This window comes from Rutidosis leptorrhynchoides, chromosome 2, assembly GCF_046630445.1.
Source record: "Rutidosis leptorrhynchoides isolate AG116_Rl617_1_P2 chromosome 2, CSIRO_AGI_Rlap_v1, whole genome shotgun sequence".
Classification (NCBI taxonomy): Eukaryota; Viridiplantae; Streptophyta; class Magnoliopsida; order Asterales; family Asteraceae; genus Rutidosis; species Rutidosis leptorrhynchoides.
Window position 1 is genome coordinate 663,057,683 of NC_092334.1, and position 21,444 is coordinate 663,079,126.

Below are 21,444 nucleotides of genomic sequence, written 5' to 3' on the forward strand. Positions count from 1 at the left end.
AATAGCAAACAGCGGAAGACTTCTAGGGAACCTGAGAATAAACATGCTAACAAGTGTCAACACAAAGGTTGGTGAGTTCATAGTTTGTATGTTTCGCATAATCTGTATATAAAGATGGATCACAAGATTTCAGTTGTTTCATCCAGAAACGTTTATCAAAATATTCTACAAGATTGAGCACCCTGGTAACTAAACTCTAACGTCTATATAATAAGTACCCCTGTTTTAACATACATGCAACCAACATGTACAATACACGCAAACCAACGTGTACTAAACTCAAATAGCATACGTCTGTTTAATAGTTCAGGCTAGGATTTCTATACCTGAAACAGACGGGGATGTCAAGCCCTATGGATCCATATACAACTATTCATGCCCACCAGTTCTTATAAATGGCAGTTAACAGTTACCAAAGCTAAGGGATTTTCGGTTCAAACTCAGTGTAGAATTTAGTATGTACTTGTATCCATTGCGTTTAAAATAAAGTGCATGTATTCTCAGCCCAAAAATATATTGCAAAAGCAATTAAAAAGGGATCAATGAAACTCACCTTAGCAGCACATAAAGTTGTTCATCGTAATGTGACCGAAACCCGGAATATCAAATAATCGTAGATCTCAACCTAGAGAACATATGTTGGTCAATAAATGTCTATCAAGCTAGGTCTGGTCATAGTGTATCACAACCCTAATGCTCGAGATCGACATACAAAAGTTTATCAAAAGTCATTTCAAAAAGTCATTCTGACTTTAGTTCAACAAAACGAGACGTGCCTTATATAAGGATTCATTTACTCGGTTGATAATATTTAAAAATCCATTTTATCAATCTCGTAAACAAGTTGTTTAAATCTTAATTGTAGATTCAAAAGCAATTTCAATTAACGTCAATCATAATTCAGTTGCTTATATCTTTTAATCGATTCATCGAAACTATTCGATATCTAAATGAAAAGTTATTGATTTTTCGCTAGCTTTCCAAAAACATGTATATCATATACCTTTTACCAGTAATATATGTATTTAATTCGTGATTCATTATAAACTGTTTAGCGACGAAATTTAGCATACAAGCATGTATAAATATATATATACTCGAGCACTAGACATGGATACACAATTATTATGTAAAAGATAAAATATAAGTACTTACATATCAATATTGAGATTCAATATTGTAGGAAAGTACGTAGACGTAACGGAGATGATAAACACTAGTTTTGACTTGCAAACAAAACCCTTGAACAATACCCATAACCTCCTTAGTAATAACCCATATTTTCCTTAGCTCTATCCCGCTCGAAAACCCATTTTTGAAAGTGACATGCTCATAACCTCGTCGTAATATTTTATGTATAATACTAATTATTAATAATACTAATAATAATAAGATTAATAATAATATTAATCTTAATAATAATAATAATAATAATAATAATAATAATAATAATAATAATAATAATATAACAGAGGGAGTAATTGTGCAACAAATGAACAAAAATCGTCGAAATTTATAGATGTTTGCTGGTATCTGTCACCATGCGATCGCATGGCTCCCATGACCAATTCCCATGCGATCGCATGGATTGGTTTTACAGCTCACAATGTTTTATCGTGTACCTCGTCGACATATATTATAATCGTAAATTGAATTTAAAATTTTAAAAAGTTGTATTTAATAAATACTTCAGGGGTATTCTATGTAACTTATAATTAATAATTTCTATCATGTCATTTTCACGTGAATAGTAAATGAATTAATTTAAATTCAACTATTTAAGCTACACGTTGTACGTTGTGCTTTACAAATTGTACATTATTAATTTAACTTTGTTTCTTAAAAAAAATACAAAAATTATATCATAGAAATAAAATGACTTAATACGTAAAATTTTTAATTTGAAATAGCATCGTTTAATAGTAAATTTTTAATCATTTCGTATATAAATATTATTCGCATGATTCCATATATATCGAAAACTCTTATATTTATTAAAATATATATATAATACATGTTATGACGTTCGTGAATCGTTGGACAAACAGGGTGGTCAACCGTTATATATGAAAAAAAATCATTTTCAAAAGTTTCAAAATTCATTGCTTATCATGTCGAAAATATTAAATCATATAGAGAATTGGTTTAAATAAGTCGAAATTTTCCGGGTCATCACAAGCTAGTTTTTAGAAGATTCAAGTAATGGGTAGAAAAGAGCAGATATTACACACTTATGGGTTATTAAAACCCATACCCCACAACACACGGGTATTTACCAGTTATCTAATATCTTTCGTACTTCGTTAGGAGGCCCTAACGGAGTGCAAATTAAACAAACCAACATGTTCTGGGACCCTTGTCATAAACTGGTCACAACACAATTATAATAAAACACTAATAAAATAATTAAAATAAAAGCACTTAAGACTAAGCACAACTCTAAGGGCAAAAAAGGCAACTTACAACTAGCTCGGGTTTTAGTCTGTTACACAACATAATCAACACATAACTAAAACCCGAACCGACACGTAATCCTACAAGTCCAGCATAATAGCCCACACAAAAGTCTAAGTCTAGGCGCCTATCTCAAGTCACCTAAATCCCTTAGACCATGCTCTGATACCACTTGTAACGACCCAACCCTCGTTATACCAAAAACACGACCCAATTTTTTTTTGTGAGACAGTGCATCTGGACGGCGTCCAACAGTAAAGTCCAGGACGGCGTCCAAATGAACTGAAAGTTTTTGATAAGTTTTTCAATTTCACGCGAGCGGAAAACCCGCTTCCCGACACATTTGAACGAAACGGTTTTCACAACACTTTAATATAATTATAACTAGGGGATTTCCATAATAAAATCGAGTTTTACAACACCGAGGCCACATCGACCCAAATTACGAATTTCATTCAAAATACAAGTTTCGACCATATGAGTTTAATTTCCAAACAAACTACGAGCATGATGTTTGGGGATAAACTACCCAAATCCTAGGCCGATTCCAAAAGTAATCCAAGCAAGCAACCAAAATGGAAATCATCTACCCGAGCATACCCTTGCCACGTCCGCCTCCAAACCTAAAAATATAAACAACGAGAGGGTAAGCTAATTGCTTAGTGAGTGAAATACTTATACGCATACATACATAATTCAATTACTTGCATTCACCTACACAAATAACACACGTCATTAGCAAAACATAATATCACGTAATCAAATGTACACAAGCCAACACCGATAACATAAAGGTCACGTCATTAATACAATGCTAAATATGAATACGTACAAACCACCAAATCAAGATCACGAGGGAATAATCCCCTTTGAAAGAGCCACGAATGTTCATAACATCTAATAGTACCAAATTCCAATCTCTTGAGTGGTATCGTCTCATCGAACTTCAACACACTCTTCGTGCTTCATGTGGTATCGTCTCATCGAACTTTAACCCACGTATGAGGTATCGCCATATCGAACTTTAAGACCTCATCAAGCAATACAATAGTGGTATGGCATTGTCAATATCGAACTTTAAGTCCATACATATGAGGTATCATCACTATCGAACTTAAACCCTCATCAAATAAATAATCGTGGTATGGCATCGTCACTATCGAACTTTAAATCCATACATATGAGGTATCGTCACTATCGAACTTAAACCCTCATCGAACAACGTAATAATGGTATGCATCGTCAATATCGAACTTTAAGTCCATACATATGAGGTATCGCCACATCGAACTTAAACCCTCATATCGCATCGAATAATACAATAGTAGTATGCCGTCGTCATCATGGAACTTTAAGTCCATACATATGAGGTATCGCCACATCGAACTTAAACCCTCATCTCGCATCGAATAATACAATAGTAGTATGGCGTCGTCATCATCGAACTTTAAGTCCATACATATGAGGTATCGCCACATCGAACTTAAACCCTCATCTCGCATCGAATAATACAACAGTAGTATGATGTCGACATCATCGAACTTTAAGTCCATACATATGAGGTATCGCCACATCAAACTTAAACCCTCATCCCACACCCCGGTCCCGATGTGGCACAAGAGAAGTGTATCCAACCGAATAGCACTTGCCACGTCGTGCACAAGCAACCAAATTATATACATAAACGTATAAATATTCCACTCACCTCGATTACTTGAAACGCAAATCCCGCTTGAGCTTCCAATCAACCAAACGTAAATCACCTAAGAAATTTACAAACAAATAAGCTAAACACTCTAGCTTATACCCAAAGCACCACAAGTGCAATTTCGACCCATTTGCACCTACTTCCATTTTGGCTAAGTCAAAACTTGCCCAAACCACCAATAATCACCATCAACTAGTGATTATGTTCTAATACCACAATAAACCCTATGTTTGATCTTTCAAAACATTTACTAGCACAAGTTACACAAAGCCCATTTTGACCCATTTCTAAAACAAGCTCCCAACAACACCCATTTGGGTTCTATTTACAACATAATCACTAATCCTAGTGATTATACCTAATTCAAAGCCCTAAACTTGGCCAATTAGTTTTCCAACCCAAAACCCACCAACAACAATAACTAGCTTCAATAAACCCATTTGTGAACTAGATGGGTCTTTCAACAACAAACAAGTTCAAACCCTAATTATGAACAAAAATCAAGCTTATGAAATCTCGGAGTTAGAACTTACCAACACTACCACAACGTAGCCAAAAGCGAGATGAACAATCTTAACACTTGGGCTTTTGATCAATACAAGCTCCTTCTTCTCCAAATCTCCAAAACTCTCTCTAGAATCTCCCTCTCTCTCTAAGATGAAATGGGAGTGTTTGTGGATGTGAAATATGATCCGAAATTGGATCCCAAACTGATAATATGGCTACACATCCGACCTCAAGTGAAAAGACACAAATACCCCTCTTAAAATATCAAAACTGCATAGCTGACCGGCCAGTACGTCCAGATTCCTGGACGGCGTCTAGTAATAAAGGACAGGACAGTGTCCAATTCTTGGGACAGCGTCCCAATGACCTGAAACAAAGACAGGGTTTTACAAATTAGCAAATGTTCCTAAACAGAATGCAGTATAAAAATCATTGAAATATTAGGTAAAATTCCATATACATTTCAAATATAATATCGAGTACCAATATCAATATATACCACATTTTTTATGCTTATAAATAAGCTTATTTGAGTATGAAATCTACAACGAACAACTCATCAAACTTAAATTGTAAATGAACAACTTAAAGTTTAATCGAATATTTAAACGATTTTCGAGCACGAGCTCGAACAATGTTAAAATATCCGAACTCGAGTTCGAGCAAACTAAAAATAATATAATCGAATTCGAATCGAACTCCAGCCAAACAAATCTTAAACGAGCCGAGCTAAAAGTGACTACTATTCGACTCGATTCGGTTCGTTAACATCCTTAATCTAAGGTTCACTTACAAATGTGCCCTTTGTACATCAACATTTCATTAGGATTCAGGGTTTTGAATCCTGATGTTCGAAGGTAAGAGAAGGAAATGAAACGAGTAAATTTTGGATATGCAACAGAGTGAACGAAACAAAGGAATCAATGTTCTAGATCTTAAATGTCATATCGATAAAATAGGAGTTCCTTGTAGCTGAGTAGTTTCGAGTCTAAGCACTTGATGTGTGACTGATAGAATGAGAGTTTTTTTTGTATAATGTCACTTTTGAATGAACTATATGTTTCCATAGATTTCTAAACTGTGTTTGTAATGTTCATATCTTGACTATCTGTTTATGATGAATTCCCATCATTCGAAAAGTTCTTTTATGAAGACAATATACTCATATCACATAATCACCCAATTTGTATCAAATGGTTATAACACATGCAGAAACATAACTTTGACTCATAACCATCGTCAGTGTTCAACAAGTTACATACTACAAAAGGTTTATAGCCTAGCGGTATTTGACGTGCGTTTCAACCAAAGAGGCTTGAGGTTCAAGCCCCATCGTGAGTATATTCGTGGATAATTCGTGTTGGTGTGCGCGTTGCCCTTCTAAAATACAAGTTACATACCAAATATTGCGTAAAATGTTATGCTTTTCTTTATAAGATCTTGCTTTGTTCCCGAGTATTACTTTGGAGAAAAAATAAGTTTTACTTTGGAGAGAAAACAAAGAGATGTGAAAGAAAATTAAATAAAATAAATAGAGAAAAGCTGATTATCGGAATTGAGCCGATGACCATCACATTACAAATGCGATGCTCTAACCTATGAGCTAAGCAGACTCACACAATATGAATTCATTATGCATAGAAATTCAAGAAACTCTTATGCTTCGTTTGGCTCACAGAATCCAATGGGATTCCGCCAGAATTGGAACTAAATTTAGAACGCGGCGTGCTTAAATTCAATTCCAATTTCACCGGAATCTCATTAGATTCCGTGAACCAAACGAAGCATTAGAATATTTGTTTTTAACTGTTAAAACTAAAAATAATTTACGTTCCTAAGTTTTGATAGAGGAAAGGAAAGGAAGTGGATGAACTCTACACCCTTCCGATCTTTTTTTTCAAATTGGAATGATTGCATCTACTTATCTTTCATCAATCTTTACATCCTTTATTTTTATTCGTAATTAAACTAAGGAATTATATTAGCACCAAAACATTCTATCTATATATCTAAAAGGTAAAGCCACAGTGAATAGTAACCTCACAAATTCCACAAACTACCTCAAATCTTTTAGTTATTTACATTTTAGCCTCAAAATACATACTAGTTAACTTTGGTAAAGCCACAGTGAATAGTAACCTCACAAATTTCACAAACTACCTCCAATCTTTTACTTATTTACATTTTAGCCTCAAAATATATAATAGTTAACTTTATAGCTTTTATAAATTTACCACAAACTTTTAACATTTTATACTTTAACCATTAAACTTCTCATTCATTATAAATCGACCACATACTTTATATACTACCTAATAGACAAAAACGATTAATAGTCACCAGGGGCGTTTTCGTCCTTTCACTTTTTTTCCCTTTTCCCACCTTTTTTTTTTTTCAAAAAAGCCCCCGTAGTTTGTTGAAATATTAAAATCGACCCCAAAGTGTCAAATACTCATTTTCATAAAAATTTTTAAATAAACTCCACCCAAATATTCAACGGGCCATATCTTCTCGCTCGCAACGAGTTAAATTTTTCTGACACCATCGTTAAACTCGAAATAATTTTAGGAGCACACTGTCACTAACTATACGCAAAACAGACGCTTTTTAAAAAACGCTAAATATTTGAGGTACTTTTCATACACGTCGATTTTGCGTTAATTTTTTAAAAGTCGACAATTCCATAGTGAAACGCGGAGATGTACATATATTGCTAATTTAAAATAAATTTAAATCTTTCACGGATTATACCTTTTAGTTCGAATCGAATTGCGCTTCAACGATATCATCTTTAGCCACGAAATAATTTTACAAACTAAACGCAATATAATACATTGAAAACCGAACCCCGGCGCGAAGCGAGGGTTCGAACACTAGTTATAACTAAACCGTAGCCAAGCACTACCTTTCCTAACTAAACTCAGACAATCGTCCTAATCTAAATCCTTCGTATTAAAAGAATGTAGTAGGAATGACATGATAAAATCATCTGTTTTTTATGATAACATAGAATCAATATTTACCCTCGAGTAATTCACAAGTAGTGTTTACGACTTGGCTTTTCATTAAATAAAACCACACGTGAACATAAAAGATACGTTTATCAAATGATTTATTACTCACGTTAAAAAGGTGTTGATCTATACATTTAACAATGAGTATATTAAATATACCTATATTCTTTTTTTTAGATCAGCATAGAAATTTTATTAAAAAGTAGCAAGAAGCTAGAACATTACAAGGAAGAAAGCGGATTAAGTAACCAAACATTCCAATTAAGATTAGCATTCTTATATCTCGATGAAAGCCAATCGTAAGAGGATGATACAATTGTATCTATAATGTGACATTTTTTAAAGTTGTTCGGATTGAAAATACTTCCGTTTCTGTAACGCCATAATACAACTGTACCAATATTCACATTTGTAGAATTGAATATTGTTGCTGTAATTTTAAATATCCATATTACCAATATTTTAGCATATGTTTGCCCAAAAAAAAAAATATTACATTAGTACTTATTGGTCGGAGGTCCATTCATCTCTCTATCCGTCGGATAGAGAGAGAGATTGTAACACCCCAGCTTAACATGACCACAATATTGTCCGCTTTGCCCGCAGGCGCACGGCTTTTTCTTGGCTACCACACACGAGAAGCACTTTCCCAGGAGGTCACCCATCCTGGTAGTGCTCTCGCCTGAGCACGCTTAACTGCAACGTACTCACACATCTGCTCTGCCTGTGGTCCCAAAACGCGTTGTGTCATTTAAGCGTGAGTATTACCTTATAATCCCATGATCACTCATGTTCGTGGGCGATGTGGGATTTGCCTAGGGTGTTACATTCACCCCCCTTATGGACTCATCGTCCTCGATGAGGTTTGCCCCACCACCCCCAACGGTACATGAGTGGCTCTGATACCATTTTGTAACACCCCAGCTTAACAAGACCACAATATTGTCCGCTTTGCCCGCAGGCGCACGGCTTTTTCTTGGCTACCACACACGAGAAGCACTTTCCCAGGAGGTCACCCATCCTGGTAGTGCTCTCGCCTGAGCACGCTTAACTGCAACGTACTCACACATCTGCTCTGCCTGTGGTCCCAAAACGCGTTGTGTCATTTAAGCGTGAGTATTACCTTATAATCCCATGATCACTCATGTTCGTGGGCGATGTGGGATTTGCCTAGGATGTTACAGAGATGACTTTTTCTACTTTTGAGAGTGTTTTCACTCTGGGTGGAAAAATGACCTGTCTTTATTCTCGGATGGTGGAATGATTGTCTATATTTTTACTTTCCCATACATCACTTATGTGGTATTGAGTTTTGTTGTTTTTGTTGTAATGTAATATTCAAAAACTGTCATTTTAACTAAGTTGAGGGATCAGTTATGTAAAATACTTGCAAAAATCAAACACTTGCCACAATTAACCCTTTACAGATTGGGCGCGAAAACCACCGGGAAAACTCCAAAAACTGGAGATCTTAAAATTTCAATAAATAAAATGGCGCTAAAATCACTTGTACAAAAGCCCCCATTTTCCTCCATTGCTTTCTACTCCTATGTAACTACTCATTTCACAGCAGATCTACAGTGAGAAAAAAATAAACACAGAGATACCAGAGTTTCTTAATTTTTGTTTTGATTTTGAATTTAATTTAAGGAGATGGCAAAATCGGTGAGCTCAGATGCGATTTCGAAGATATTGTCAAACCCTAATCCAGAAACTGCTGCTGATTTACCAGAAATTGTTGTTCAAGTGCTTGATATCAAACCTATTGGTAACAAATATACGTAAGTTTCTATACGTCTCTGTCTCGATTGTTTATTATAGTTTGTGTTTGATGTTTCGTTTAGTTTGATTTAGTTTCATGAAGATTGATCTAGTTAATGTGAATTAGGGTTTCATTTCACTCGGAGATGATATGATTGTTAGGTTAGGGTTTTGTATATTAATTGTATTGTTTTTTTTTTTAATCTAAAGTATGTATTTAACACTAATACACATAACACATGTATATGTTTTAATTTAATTTGTTTCTACTTTTTTGTATACACGCTTTATTTAGAGATTTATCAGTACCAATTTCAGCTTATATAAGAATGTGTATTGGCGTTTTTCCTATTAAATTAAGCAGTTGATTTAAATATTTCCATGTCTAATGGTACCAATTTGTAGATCTATGAACCTCTATGTTATATTAATATCTTCTTTAGCAATAATAACCGGTGTGATGCTATTTGCGTTATTAAGATTAAAATGTATGTATGATTAATAGGTTTACCGCGAGTGATGGAAATATGAAGTTGAATGCAATATTGCAGTCCAGTTTGGCATCTGAAGTTATCAGTGGCAACATTCAAAATCTGGGACTCATTCATGTTATTGATTACACTCTTAATGACATTCCTAACAAGAATGAAAAGTAAGAATTTTAGTTGCATTTATGCTTTTGTTTTAAAGTTCAACTGAAATGAAATTAGCATTGGTGATTTATATTTATATATAGCTTAAAATAATCTACTTTTTGGTGCTCTTTAGGTATTTGATTGTGATAAAATGTGAAGCAGTATCTCCTCCTTTGGAGAAGGAAGTTAAAGTGGAGGTAGAGGTGAAGAATGAAGGGTGTGGCATTGTGTTGAAACCAAAGCAAGAAGTTGTTACTAAATCTGCTGCTCAAATTATCCATGAGCAAAATGGAAAGTAAGTTAGTTTTTCTATGTTAAAATTCATTTGATTTATGCTTTTGAGTTGAGTAACTAGAACCCTAATCACTATTTTTTCAAATCATTTTGATATGAGTTTTAAAAAGCTGATTTTTTGGTATGTGATAAAATAAAAAGGTCAGATCAAGTAATGTAAAAAAATGCTTAACACACATATATTTTGTGGCAAGAATAAAGATAATTTAAGTACTCCTTGTGTAGTTTTATACTCTGTATTATGTTGGTTTGCATCTGAATTTTAGCTGCATAAAAGTTTAAAAATTTAGCCATTTTTCATCTTTTTATTGTATTTAATTAATTGGTTGCTCTATTTATTTGCAGCAATGCACCCTCTGCACGAATGTCGATTACTAGAAGGGTTCACCCACTTGCTTCATTAAACCCTTATCAAGGAAACTGGACGATAAAGGTTCGTGTAACATCTAAAGGGGCCATGCGTCATTACAAGAATGCGAAAGGGGAAGGTTGTGTTTTTAACGTGGAGCTAACTGATGAAGATGTAAGTGTTTTCTTCTTTAAATATAAAGTTGCTTGTTTTACAAATTGCAAGTTAATACAATAATTGACCAACTTTTTTTTCAGGGTACTCAAATTCAAGCAACCATGTTTAACTCGGCTGCAAATAAGTTCATTGATGTCTTCCAAATGGGAAAAGTTTATTACATATCAAAAGGAACTTTAAAGGTGGCTAACAAGCAATACAAGACTGTGCACAATGACTATGAAATGACTTTAAATGAAAGTTCTCAAGTAGAAGAGGCAATGAATGAAGTTGCTTTTATCCCTGAAACCAAGTTCAATTTTGTCCCAATTGATCAGTTGGGACCATACATTAACCAGAAGGAGCTTATTGGTATAAGCTTTAACTTTAAGATTTTCACATAATCCTCTTTATTGACTACATATATGACAACTTTGAAATATCTATGATTACAGATGTTATTGGTGTTGTGCAAAGTGTCTCTCCAACAATGAGCATTCGTCGGAAAATTGATAATGAGAGCATCCCAAAACGTGACATAGTCATTGCAGATGACACGTAAAACTACTTATACCTTTGTACTTATTACTGTTTAGTCTTTGATGTGGCAAAATATGCAGGTTGGGTTGGGTGGGTCAGTGCTTAATGAGTCAAACAACCCATCTGTTAGTGGCTAATGCCTTAATGAGTCAACCAATCAATGTATCATAGTTTTTACATATTTTTTTGAAAAACAACCCATCTTTAAGAAGTTAAAAGTTTGCTATTCTCACCTCTAATTGTATTAGTTACCCTTTCTTACCTATGCTTAAGTTGAAACATTCATATTTCAGGAAAAAGACTGTAGTTGTGTCTTTGTGGAATGCTTTAGCAACTGATCTTGGCCAGAAACTTTTAGAAATGGCTGATGACTCGCCTATAGTTGCCATAAAATCTCTACGTGTATCAGATTTTTCAGGTAACAATACTTCTTCTAATCTGTCGCAATAGTAGTTATTTATGTAAATTATTAGGTGTATTAACATCATATGCTAATTTTTTTTTTCTGCAGGGGTATCTTTGTCAACAATTGGTAAAAGTATCATAGAAATTAATCCGGATACCCCAGATTCTCAAAAGTTACGATCGTGGTATAGTTCAGAAGGCAAAGAAACTTCATTAGAATCTGCTAGTGCTGCTTTAAGCCCTTCAATGAAAAATGGCGGCAGGTCGATATATTCTGACCGTGTGACACTTGCCCATATAACCAGCAACCCATCTTTGGGTGAAGAAAAGGTACCATACATACATTAAGATAAATAACAAACTTACCATCAAATATTATTCATGAATAATAATAATAATTGTTCATTTTGTGAAAAAAATGGAATCTTTTTGTTTGGCAGCCTGTGTTTTACTCCACGAGAGCTTGTATGAGTATGATCAAAGCTGATCAAGCCATGTACTATCGAGCATGCAAGACCTGTAACAAGAAAGTTAATGAAGCTATTGGATCTGGTTATTGGTGTGAAGCATGCCAAAAGAATGAAGCTGACTGCAGTTTGAGGTCTGTGATGGTTACATTGAATGCATTAATTACTGTACTAATTGTTAATGTTAGTCATCATCACATAACAATGTTACAAATTTGTGGTGATTTCAGGTATATAATGAGTGCAAAGTTTTCTGATGTAAGTGGTGGAGCTTGGTTTTCTGTTTTTAGTGATGATGCTGAAAAAATACTCGAATGCTCAGCTGATGAGCTTGATAGGATGAAGTCACAGGTAAACCATGAATCTTGTACATCAAGCTTGATACTTGTGTTGATGTAAAGATTTTTTTTTAATCTTCTAATTTATATTTTTTGATATTTGCAGGATGATGCAAATGATTTCCACACACAACTTAAGAAGGCAACATGGGTCCCATACGTTTTCCGGGTGATGGTTGCACCACGAGAGTACAACAACGAGAAAAAACAAAGGATCACCGTTAAGTCTGTTACTCCAGTTGATTTTGCAGCTGAATCTAAGTTCTTGCTGGATGAAATATCTTCAATGAAAGTTTGAAACTTTTTAACAGTCAAAGATGTATTTAAGTAACTTCGGTTTTCTTGGATGATTATAGTTATGTCTGTTTCATTATGTTATTCTATGCCAATTGCACTTTTGAATATCAAATATTGTAATTTATGAAATTTGGAAGTACACAAAGTATCTAGTTTTCTCAACATCTTTCTATCGTTCTTCATATCTGAACTTTTAAAAATCTATAATATCAACTACCAATACATGATGTTACTAAGTCTTTGAAAGCGGTTGGGCAGCTGACCACGAATGAATCTTGGTAGTTGGGCACACATCAAGGTTTTGTGGGGTCCGGTACTTTTCCGAAACACTGATTATGTGTTGATTATGTGCAACTGTTGTAACCGGTGCTGGTTCATCTTTTTCATTTGTGAGCCTATCGAATGTTGCATTCATAAAAGTGGCAGCCATGATAACAACAGGTCCGAAGGCTATCAGAGGGCCTGAGATGGGCCCACCTACTAGCTGACCCTGCGGTCCAGCTAGATAAATATCTAACCCAGTGACACCTGGTGGAGCTGGTGGTGGTAGTACCGAACCGATCAGTGACAAAATCTCAAACTGACCATGGAGCGTGACGATGGGCCCGCTTCCGGAAGATTGGGATGGTTGGCGTAATGTAACGCTAGTCACGCAGCCGGTGGCACTTAATACGGAGATGCCACATTGTTTTTTTCTAGCGAAATTGGCTAAGCTCTCGCACACATCACACCCAGGGCTAACCTCCATGGCGTGAGCCCGAAGTGTGTTGGCACTTTCTCTAGTGATGATGATGGGTGGTTTGGGTTTGTTTTTAGAGCCTGCGGGTCTGCCTCTTGACCTTCTTGTGACATGGTCGCCTGTAGCCGCATGGTCCATTGCACCATTAGCCATGATTGAATGATTGTGATCTGCACGGTGACTGGTTAGGGTTGTGTTTAAGTAGGGAGATTAGGATGGATATAAATTATGATGAAAAATCAAAAGAATGACTTAAAAGTAGGAGATGGTTAAGTAAAACTAAATGTATTATTATAACCTGTTTTAAGCTCCTAAATTTTAACTACCAAAGATTATTAACTTCAACTTGACTCTTGTTTATTGAAAATATAAATATAAATAAATGCAATCAAATCAAATTATGTAGTCGACCAAGCCTAAGATGATAAGGTGTTCGTCCCATGAAGTGACGTGTCAGCGTTTTTCACATTCCAACATTTACTCTTATCGTTATAAGCAGTAACTAATGTGTCACCGTTTATATAGATGAATCATACAGGGTGATTCATGATTCAGATTCAAAAACAACATATATGATGTGGCACTAAAAATGAACAAGTCTATTATGTTTCCACATAGGAACGTGCGTACAAACACTTATGAAAAACGGTAACATCAAACGAAACGATATCAAAATGAGCTGCACACACTTTCGGTTAGATAACCATCCTGCCAAAACTACTTTTTATCTTTTCTTTAACATTAATAGAATTAATAGATGCAAGAAATTGCTTTGAATCATTATGCTAAACGTTTGAACCGGATACACAATCTGATATGGTTTACGATTATGGTTCCTTGTTTCGGTTTCGTTGCACCATAATAGTGTTACATACTCACCGGTCATGAGAGTTGTTAGTGTTGACAAATTACTACTCTACTTTGAGCCTTTACAAGGTCCTTGGAGCACCAGAAGTGGACAAGATTCCTTCAAAATTCCCCTTCGAGAACCTTGCGTTGTAGTTCATGTGGTAGTGACCTACCTCTCTTAGCGAAAAGGTCAAAAGTTCGACTCTGGGGTGCAGCATTGCACACAAGGTTTCCCCTTTACCCTTGAATCAAGGGTTCCTTCCGCACATCACGTTGCAGGGACAGTGGGGGAGGGGGGGTTTTACCGCCCATGCCCTCGAATTGGGTCGGGTTTCCCCCTGGGTAGTAGTTGGAGGCGGGTTATGCAACTGTGGGAGATGAACGCGTGAGTGGTTAAGTCCCCATGAGTGATCCCGTAATGCTGTTAAAAAAAGAAAAAAAGAAAAATTCCCTTCGAGAATGCCGAAATCCCGTGTTCCCTACTCTGCTCTGAGTTCCCGCTCTGACATTCCCGACGTTCCAAACCCAAAGTCGCTAGAAGACCTTTGATTTTTAAAGGTTCTAATCCATTTTAAATTATACCGAAGGGTTTTTCTGGTCAGCGGGATCAAGGAGGCTCATTAACCTAGGTTATAGGTTCTAGTTCCGTCGCGGAGAAAAAAATACACTTGTGCGCCTAACTCAGTGTTATATTGAGGTTGCGTAACGTCTTGCGTTCGAACCTCATGAGAGTTTTCCCAGTTGGTCGCGTTACCTGCGGGAACCGTGATTTCCTCCCGACACGTAGCACAAATATGATCGGGTGAATGACTCCACTTCTGGTGAGCACCGTCAGACGAATATTCAGTGATTTTCTCTGGTTAACTCATGTGGGAATACGTTGAGCCTGAACACCGTTACCAATCTTCTTCGTGCTTTTAGCAAGCAATTTTCAATATTCCTTTGTTAAAATAGACGAATATATATAAACTGTCGAGTTGATCAATAGCAATTTATGCAGTCAAAAATGAAAAATGTAAAGGCGAGCTTGATATATTAGTACTTTTTAAGCTCAAATGACGCTACATGATTGTTTGATGCAAAGGTATGAAGTCTTGCAGGATTATAAATACCTTTGTACGACAACCAACCAACTATTGTAAAAGTAATGAAATTGTTCATTTCCTGGTGAGAAAAGCTTGAGCCTTTAACGTTTCTTTTGGGGAAGCTAACAGATTATTCATTAGAATATGTCAATGACTACAGATGATCATTAATAATATGGCTCTTTGGCAAGTAAAGGAGCTACAACAGAACATTATTACCCAAAATAGTTGGTATTTCCATGATAACACAATAAATCATTGTCACAAAACAAAAAAAAAATAAAAATCAGACACTAGGTTACTTTCGGCATCTAGAAAAGTATCCATAGATGAAAAGGAGTCTCAAAAGGTTAAAGATCTATAAGCATCAAATAAATGCCCATTATAAGTAAGAATCATGGTTTAATAAGAAACAATAGAAGAGATACAGCATTCATCTTCAAATTGCCATGAGATCACCAAAATTTCGCATCAGAACAATGGATCCAGCAAACAGGCCTACAGCACGGATCACTTTCTGCAACATAACAAGAATAATATTAGTGTCTGCATCAGTCAACAACTAATTAGTAAAACTATCAATCAACCACAAATATGTCTCCGTAATGAAAAACAATACTATTTGTTTTTTTTTATTTTTATTTTTTTATTTCTGATTATGCTCAAGGATGATTTTATCACTTGCAATATCAATACAACATGTCAACAACCCCAACGATCTCAAGATAATCGGTAAAAAGAACAGAACCAAAATGATATAAAACGACCATAAAGACTCCATTTTACCCCGTGTACAATCTGTCTATTTTGAAACTCTATGGATTATATTGAGATAACTTGTTATATTTAATTCGACCCCATTTGATTCATTCATCACTGACTAGTTTTCCATATTAACATCATCTTAACTGCCAAATCATTAACCAGCATAAAATGCGTATCATTATCAAAATATCGGGATATATTAGCTCAAGTTCAGTACAGAACAGCTACAAAACAGACGTGTCATAAAATCAACACAACATATAATTTACACAAAGCATATAATAAAACAAATCTTATTGCAAATGGCCTAAAAAACTAATATATACTAATAACCACAGCATTTAATGTAGATCACAAAGATACAAACACTAACCCCTAAAAAAATAAGCTCAATTGAAAATACCAAACGAAAATACAATTTGCACAAATCACATATTGTAACGATTACAGGCTTTTAAATATACACAAAAAACAATATGTATGGATAATCAACAAACGAAAGAAATTACCGAGTTAAGAGCCCAATTTTCTTCATCGTAAATTTGAGATTTCATGAAAGCTTTGATTTTGTCCACAGCGTCGGCCATCGCAAAACCTAAAAAAGTGCGCGTTTGTGTATGAGAAAGATGGGGGTATAAATTAGGGTTTTACAATTGGGGTTTTGTTATATGCTGTGTTTATATTTTAACATACCGTGTATGAAATTACTACGAGTACTTTTTAGAGTAAAAAAATAGAAAAAGTCAGAGAAGTAGTTCTATCAAAATAATGAAGCCTCTAAAAGATTAAAAACCACAACGCTAATTAATCGGGGCAAAAAACAAACCTACAATGAACCACAACGATACAAGCAAAACCAAACCAAAAAACACACTACAACAAAAGGATGACCAATCTTAACAAGCAAACGAAAAGATTAGAAACCATCTAAAGCTAACAACAAAACGAAACCATTAAACCCGAACTCAAATGTCTTTAATAAGCTCGCCGAATTGAATTCTCTCTCGACACCTACCACCGCAAGTTTCTTCTTTTGTTTTTTTACTTTCGATCGGGGCCTTAGGAGGGTCGTTGGAGTTGAAGAGAATCACCTTCACCGGTTCTCCCTCCATGCTCATCGTGACATCTGCAAAACGCCTCCGCGGACATTTGCTTCTTCTCTTGGGGTTTATCGAATTTAGGGGCGATGAAGGCAAAATTAGTTACCCACAACCTCCTGTTCATCCGAACGAACAACTCTACTACTCCCAACTTGACCCGCTTATCATATGCCGGAAGCAATGATGAATCAAAATGAACCGAACTCGATGAAGTACCAACTCCTACTCCTTTACTAGGAACAAAAGCATCATCTTCATTATCTAAAATCTCATCCCGACTTAACAATCCAAACATGATGGTTTTGATCGGTAACTGAATCATTTTCTCCTCCATCGTTAACGACAGAATGATGAATATGAGATTGCAACTTGTGTTTTACATTATCAAAATGGTTGTAATAAGGCCTAAGCCTATCAGGATTAATCAAATGACTTGAACCAGAAGCTGCAACATCCAAGATTTCGTTATTTAATTCACATGGAACCGCAACAGGGATCGTATCACCAAGCCAAATTGACATGTTTAACTTAGTTATAAAATCCGAAGGAAACCTTTTGATCATTCCATATTTTACGCGTATTATGGTTTATAAATGACAAAAGTTAGAGGTATTTGGAAGCTAATGGAAGAATATACGAGTTTTTGGTGAAAAACGGTAATTGAAGACGATTTCGCGAAAAGTAGAAAAAAATCAGCATTTTAACACTGGAGTAATTTACGCCACACCAGAGTAAATTACGCCAGCCTTTTACGCCAGGATTTGAATGAAATCAGAAAAAAGTGCACTTTGCAACGTAAAATTACGCCTGGATTTCACATGGTGGCGTAATTTACGCCAGGCCAGCGTAAATTACGCCAGTGCAATTTTACCGCAGCCGAATTTTGAGAGATTTTTGCTTTGGGAACAAGTTATTCATTCCCTATATAAAGGAAACCCTTAACCACGAATTGGGGACCTTTTCCATCAGTTTTAGAGCCCTAAAACACACACCTTAATATAAAAGTTCATCACTCTTCAAAGATTGAAGTCAAGATTAAAGGCACTCATCATGATTCATCCTTCTATCACAGTGTTCATCATCATCAATATGTAAGGCTAATCTCCTTACTTTATTCCTTCCAATGAACTTTTAATGTATTGTTTATTCATTCAATTATGTGTGTGGTTTGTAATATTACAATGAAAAATCTTTTGATTTATGATTTTGTAAACCGTTCAAGAGATTGTTTAATGCAAGTTGGTTGATTTTGATTATTGCAAGACGTATTATTGTGATTTAACAATTGTGCTGGATCCACTTAGTGTTAATTTAGATTAGGGATAAAGACAAGTGTTTAGGTTACATAATCGTGCCCAAGATAATTACTTTAACGAATTTAAGAGTTCATGTCTATGTGATTTAGATAATAACTTGATAGCACACATGTTTGTTTGAATGAATGATACTTAATTGGGATTTGGAAGGGATAAAAGTTTTTAATTCATTGATTAACACTTTGTGTTTTTGATCTTTTGTTTATGCTCTTTGCTTAAAACCATTAAAGCTTAAGTATTATTTCATATAATTAGTAAAAGTACTTAGTTTAATTAACACAAATTCGTGAAAATTGCTTGCTTTTGACCACAATCTCTCGTGGAACGAATCCTACTTACTCTAGCTATTCTAGAGTATTTAGTTCATTTTTGACGGGTACTTCGACGCCCATCACCTTTTATGGTAGAACCGATCCACTTCATTAAAATCGGATCACTCATTAACCCGAATGAAAATAAAGGGAGAATAGCATATATCCCCCTACTAAACATCAATAGTACATATTTCCCAAATAACACTCTAATATCATATATCTCAAACTTAAATCTAGGAATTCCTCAAATTTACCCATTTTCTTTATTTAATCATTATTAAATACATTTAAATGCCTTTTACTCTATATCCATTTATCATCTATCTTTTTCTGCAAAAGATGAAGCATCATTGATACTTGGCCGTGTAATTAAGTCAAGATAAAAAATAAAATAAACAGTCAGAAATTACTAACATAAATTTTCAATCACATTAAGTACTCTATAATTAACATACTATTATCATCACTATAACGATAAACTGCAATACCTTTTTCTCCAGGATTATCTACTTGCACAATTTCATCATTACAATAAACTAGTGGTATGTGATTTGAGTTCAGAAGACTCATAGATTAATAAACAATAGGGGGTTTTTGTTAAAAAGGATACTTGTTATTTTTTATCAATCTTATTTGTTCTAACTTAGTTTGGTGTGTGTAGGTATTTTTTGATGTTGATAAAGATTGTTGAATGTGTTCTTAAAGTGTAATAGTTGAGCTTGCGATCTTAAAGTGTAGCAGATGGGCTCTTGGACTGCAGAATTGTGGATTTATTCTCTTCTGGGCTTATTTTCAAGTATTGGGCTTATGCTGAAGGCCCAACCTATTATCCATTTAGTAAAATAGGTCTTGGTATTTATACAAGGCTTATGCCTTTATTTTATTCATTCAGTTCTCAGATTAACACACACACAAATACGTATTCTCTCTATTCTAGGGTTTTATTCATCTTCATCATCTAATCGATCTGTAAAGATTCAATAATCTTGAATCTGTTATTTCTGATTTCTTGTTTCTGTTATTACAATTGTTCAACATAACTTGAACAATTGATCTTGTGTATTTGATTGTTAATGTGATTCGTTTGGTTTAATAAAGTTGATTAAGTTGATTGTTGAAGATTTGGTGTTGTGTTTATATAATTTTACATGGTATCAGAGCGGCTTGATCTCTGTTGGTGATCTGATTCGTTCGATTCAAGTGTTTTTACAAGAACCCTAAAATTAGGGTTTCTGTGATTTGGGGTTGTTTCTTCTTCTGGTGTTATATTGGTTGATTTATTCTGGTTATTCAAGATCTGTTGGTGTGGTTATAGATCGTCGAAGCCTTTTATTGGTTTGAAGATCAAGTTTTCCAAATTAGGGTTTCGTGACTTCATTCATCCGTTTTTTCTTTCTTCCGCTGTGCATATTCAATTGATATTGAATCTGGTTACTTCTAACCCTTCTTTATCTATTGAACTGTTCTAACCTTGTTTTCTTTGTAAAAGAGACATCAACTATGCCCAACTCTTGATCCCAGTTCTTGAAACTGGTGAAAACCTGATCAAGCACAGTTGTGTAATAGGATTTTCTTTTGTGTTATTTGTTGATCTTTATTGTTTATTTCAATGGGGGATGCAACTACATCAGATAATCCAATTTCAAAATTGGATTTCACTGATCCACTATTTTTACATGCTAGTGATATTACTAGTACACCTATTATTACTTTTAAACTTCTTGGTACTAAAAACTTTAGAGTTTGGAAATGTGCTATGACATTGGCTTTAAAAACTAAAAATAAATTTGGTTTTTTGGATGGATCTGTCAAGAAACATGCAACTGATGTAGCTTTGGGTAATCAATGGGAAAGATGTAATTCTGTTGTTCTTTCATGGATTCTTGGGTCAATCTCAGAAGAATTTTATCTTGGTCAAGTTTTTTCTACAATTGCTTCTGAGATTTGGCTTGAGTTAAAAGAAACTTATGATAGAGTTGATGGTTCTATGGTTTTTAATTTACATCAGAAAATTAATTCTTTAACTCAGGAGGTTCTACTCTTTCTGAGTATTATCATTCTCTTAATTCTTTGTGGAAATAATTTGATGCTATGGTTGAAATACCTGATAATACCGATGATCTAAAAGCACATCATGCAATGATTAAACTAATGCAATTTCTAATGGGGTTGGATGATTCCTATCATTCAATCAGAAGTAATATCTTAACAACAGATCCTCTTCCTTCTGTCAAAACTGCATATTCTATTCTTTCTAGGGAAGAGTCTCATAGAATTACTTCACAACATTCTATCAAGAAGCCTCTTGCTTCTGCTTTTAATAAAAAACTCACTGCAAATCAAAACAATAT

The 21,444-nt window shown here is 34.8% G+C and overlaps 3 protein-coding genes across 3 annotated transcripts; 2 read left to right on the plus strand and 1 right to left on the minus strand.

The window, feature by feature from the left end:
- Positions 1-9,257: 9,257 nt before the first annotated feature.
- LOC139890222 (replication protein A 70 kDa DNA-binding subunit B-like) lies at positions 9,258-12,926 on the plus strand. The gene is made up of 11 exons (XM_071873118.1): positions 9,258-9,464; positions 9,950-10,096; positions 10,213-10,374; positions 10,719-10,896; positions 10,980-11,250; positions 11,334-11,436; positions 11,712-11,836; positions 11,930-12,153; positions 12,264-12,424; positions 12,521-12,641; positions 12,735-12,926. The coding sequence occupies exons 1-11, from the start codon at positions 9,337-9,339 to the stop codon at positions 12,924-12,926; spliced, it is 1,812 nt and encodes a 603-aa protein (XP_071729219.1). The 5' UTR covers positions 9,258-9,336.
- A 231-nt stretch (positions 12,927-13,157) lies between these two features.
- Positions 13,158-13,817, minus strand: LOC139893882 (AT-hook motif nuclear-localized protein 16-like). The gene has a single exon (XM_071877080.1). It carries the CDS (start codon positions 13,815-13,817, stop codon positions 13,158-13,160), a length of 660 nt encoding a protein of 219 aa, XP_071733181.1.
- Positions 13,818-20,702: 6,885 nt separating this feature from the next.
- Positions 20,703-21,175, plus strand: LOC139890223 (uncharacterized). The gene is made up of 2 exons (XM_071873119.1): positions 20,703-21,075; positions 21,123-21,175. The coding sequence occupies exons 1-2, from the start codon at positions 20,703-20,705 to the stop codon at positions 21,173-21,175; spliced, it is 426 nt and encodes a 141-aa protein (XP_071729220.1).
- The last annotated feature ends 269 nt before the right edge of the window (positions 21,176-21,444 follow it).

Excerpts from the sequence above, each read along its gene's own strand:
- LOC139890222 (XM_071873118.1), top strand. The coding sequence starts at position 9,337 with ATGGCAAAATCGGTGAGCTCAGATGCGATTTCGAAGATATTGTCAAAC. Across the intron at positions 9,465-9,949 it reads CCTATTGGTAACAAATATAC|GTTTACCGCGAGTGATGGAA; the intron begins GTAAGTTTCTAT and ends TATGATTAATAG. Across the intron at positions 11,837-11,929 it reads ACGTGTATCAGATTTTTCAG|GGGTATCTTTGTCAACAATT; the intron begins GTAACAATACTT and ends TTTTTTCTGCAG.
- LOC139893882 (XM_071877080.1), bottom strand. The coding sequence starts at position 13,817 with ATGGCTAATGGTGCAATGGACCATGCGGCTACAGGCGACCATGTCACA.
- LOC139890223 (XM_071873119.1), top strand. The coding sequence starts at position 20,703 with ATGGGGGATGCAACTACATCAGATAATCCAATTTCAAAATTGGATTTC. Across the intron at positions 21,076-21,122 it reads AACTTATGATAGAGTTGATG|GAGGTTCTACTCTTTCTGAG; the intron begins GTTCTATGGTTT and ends TCTTTAACTCAG.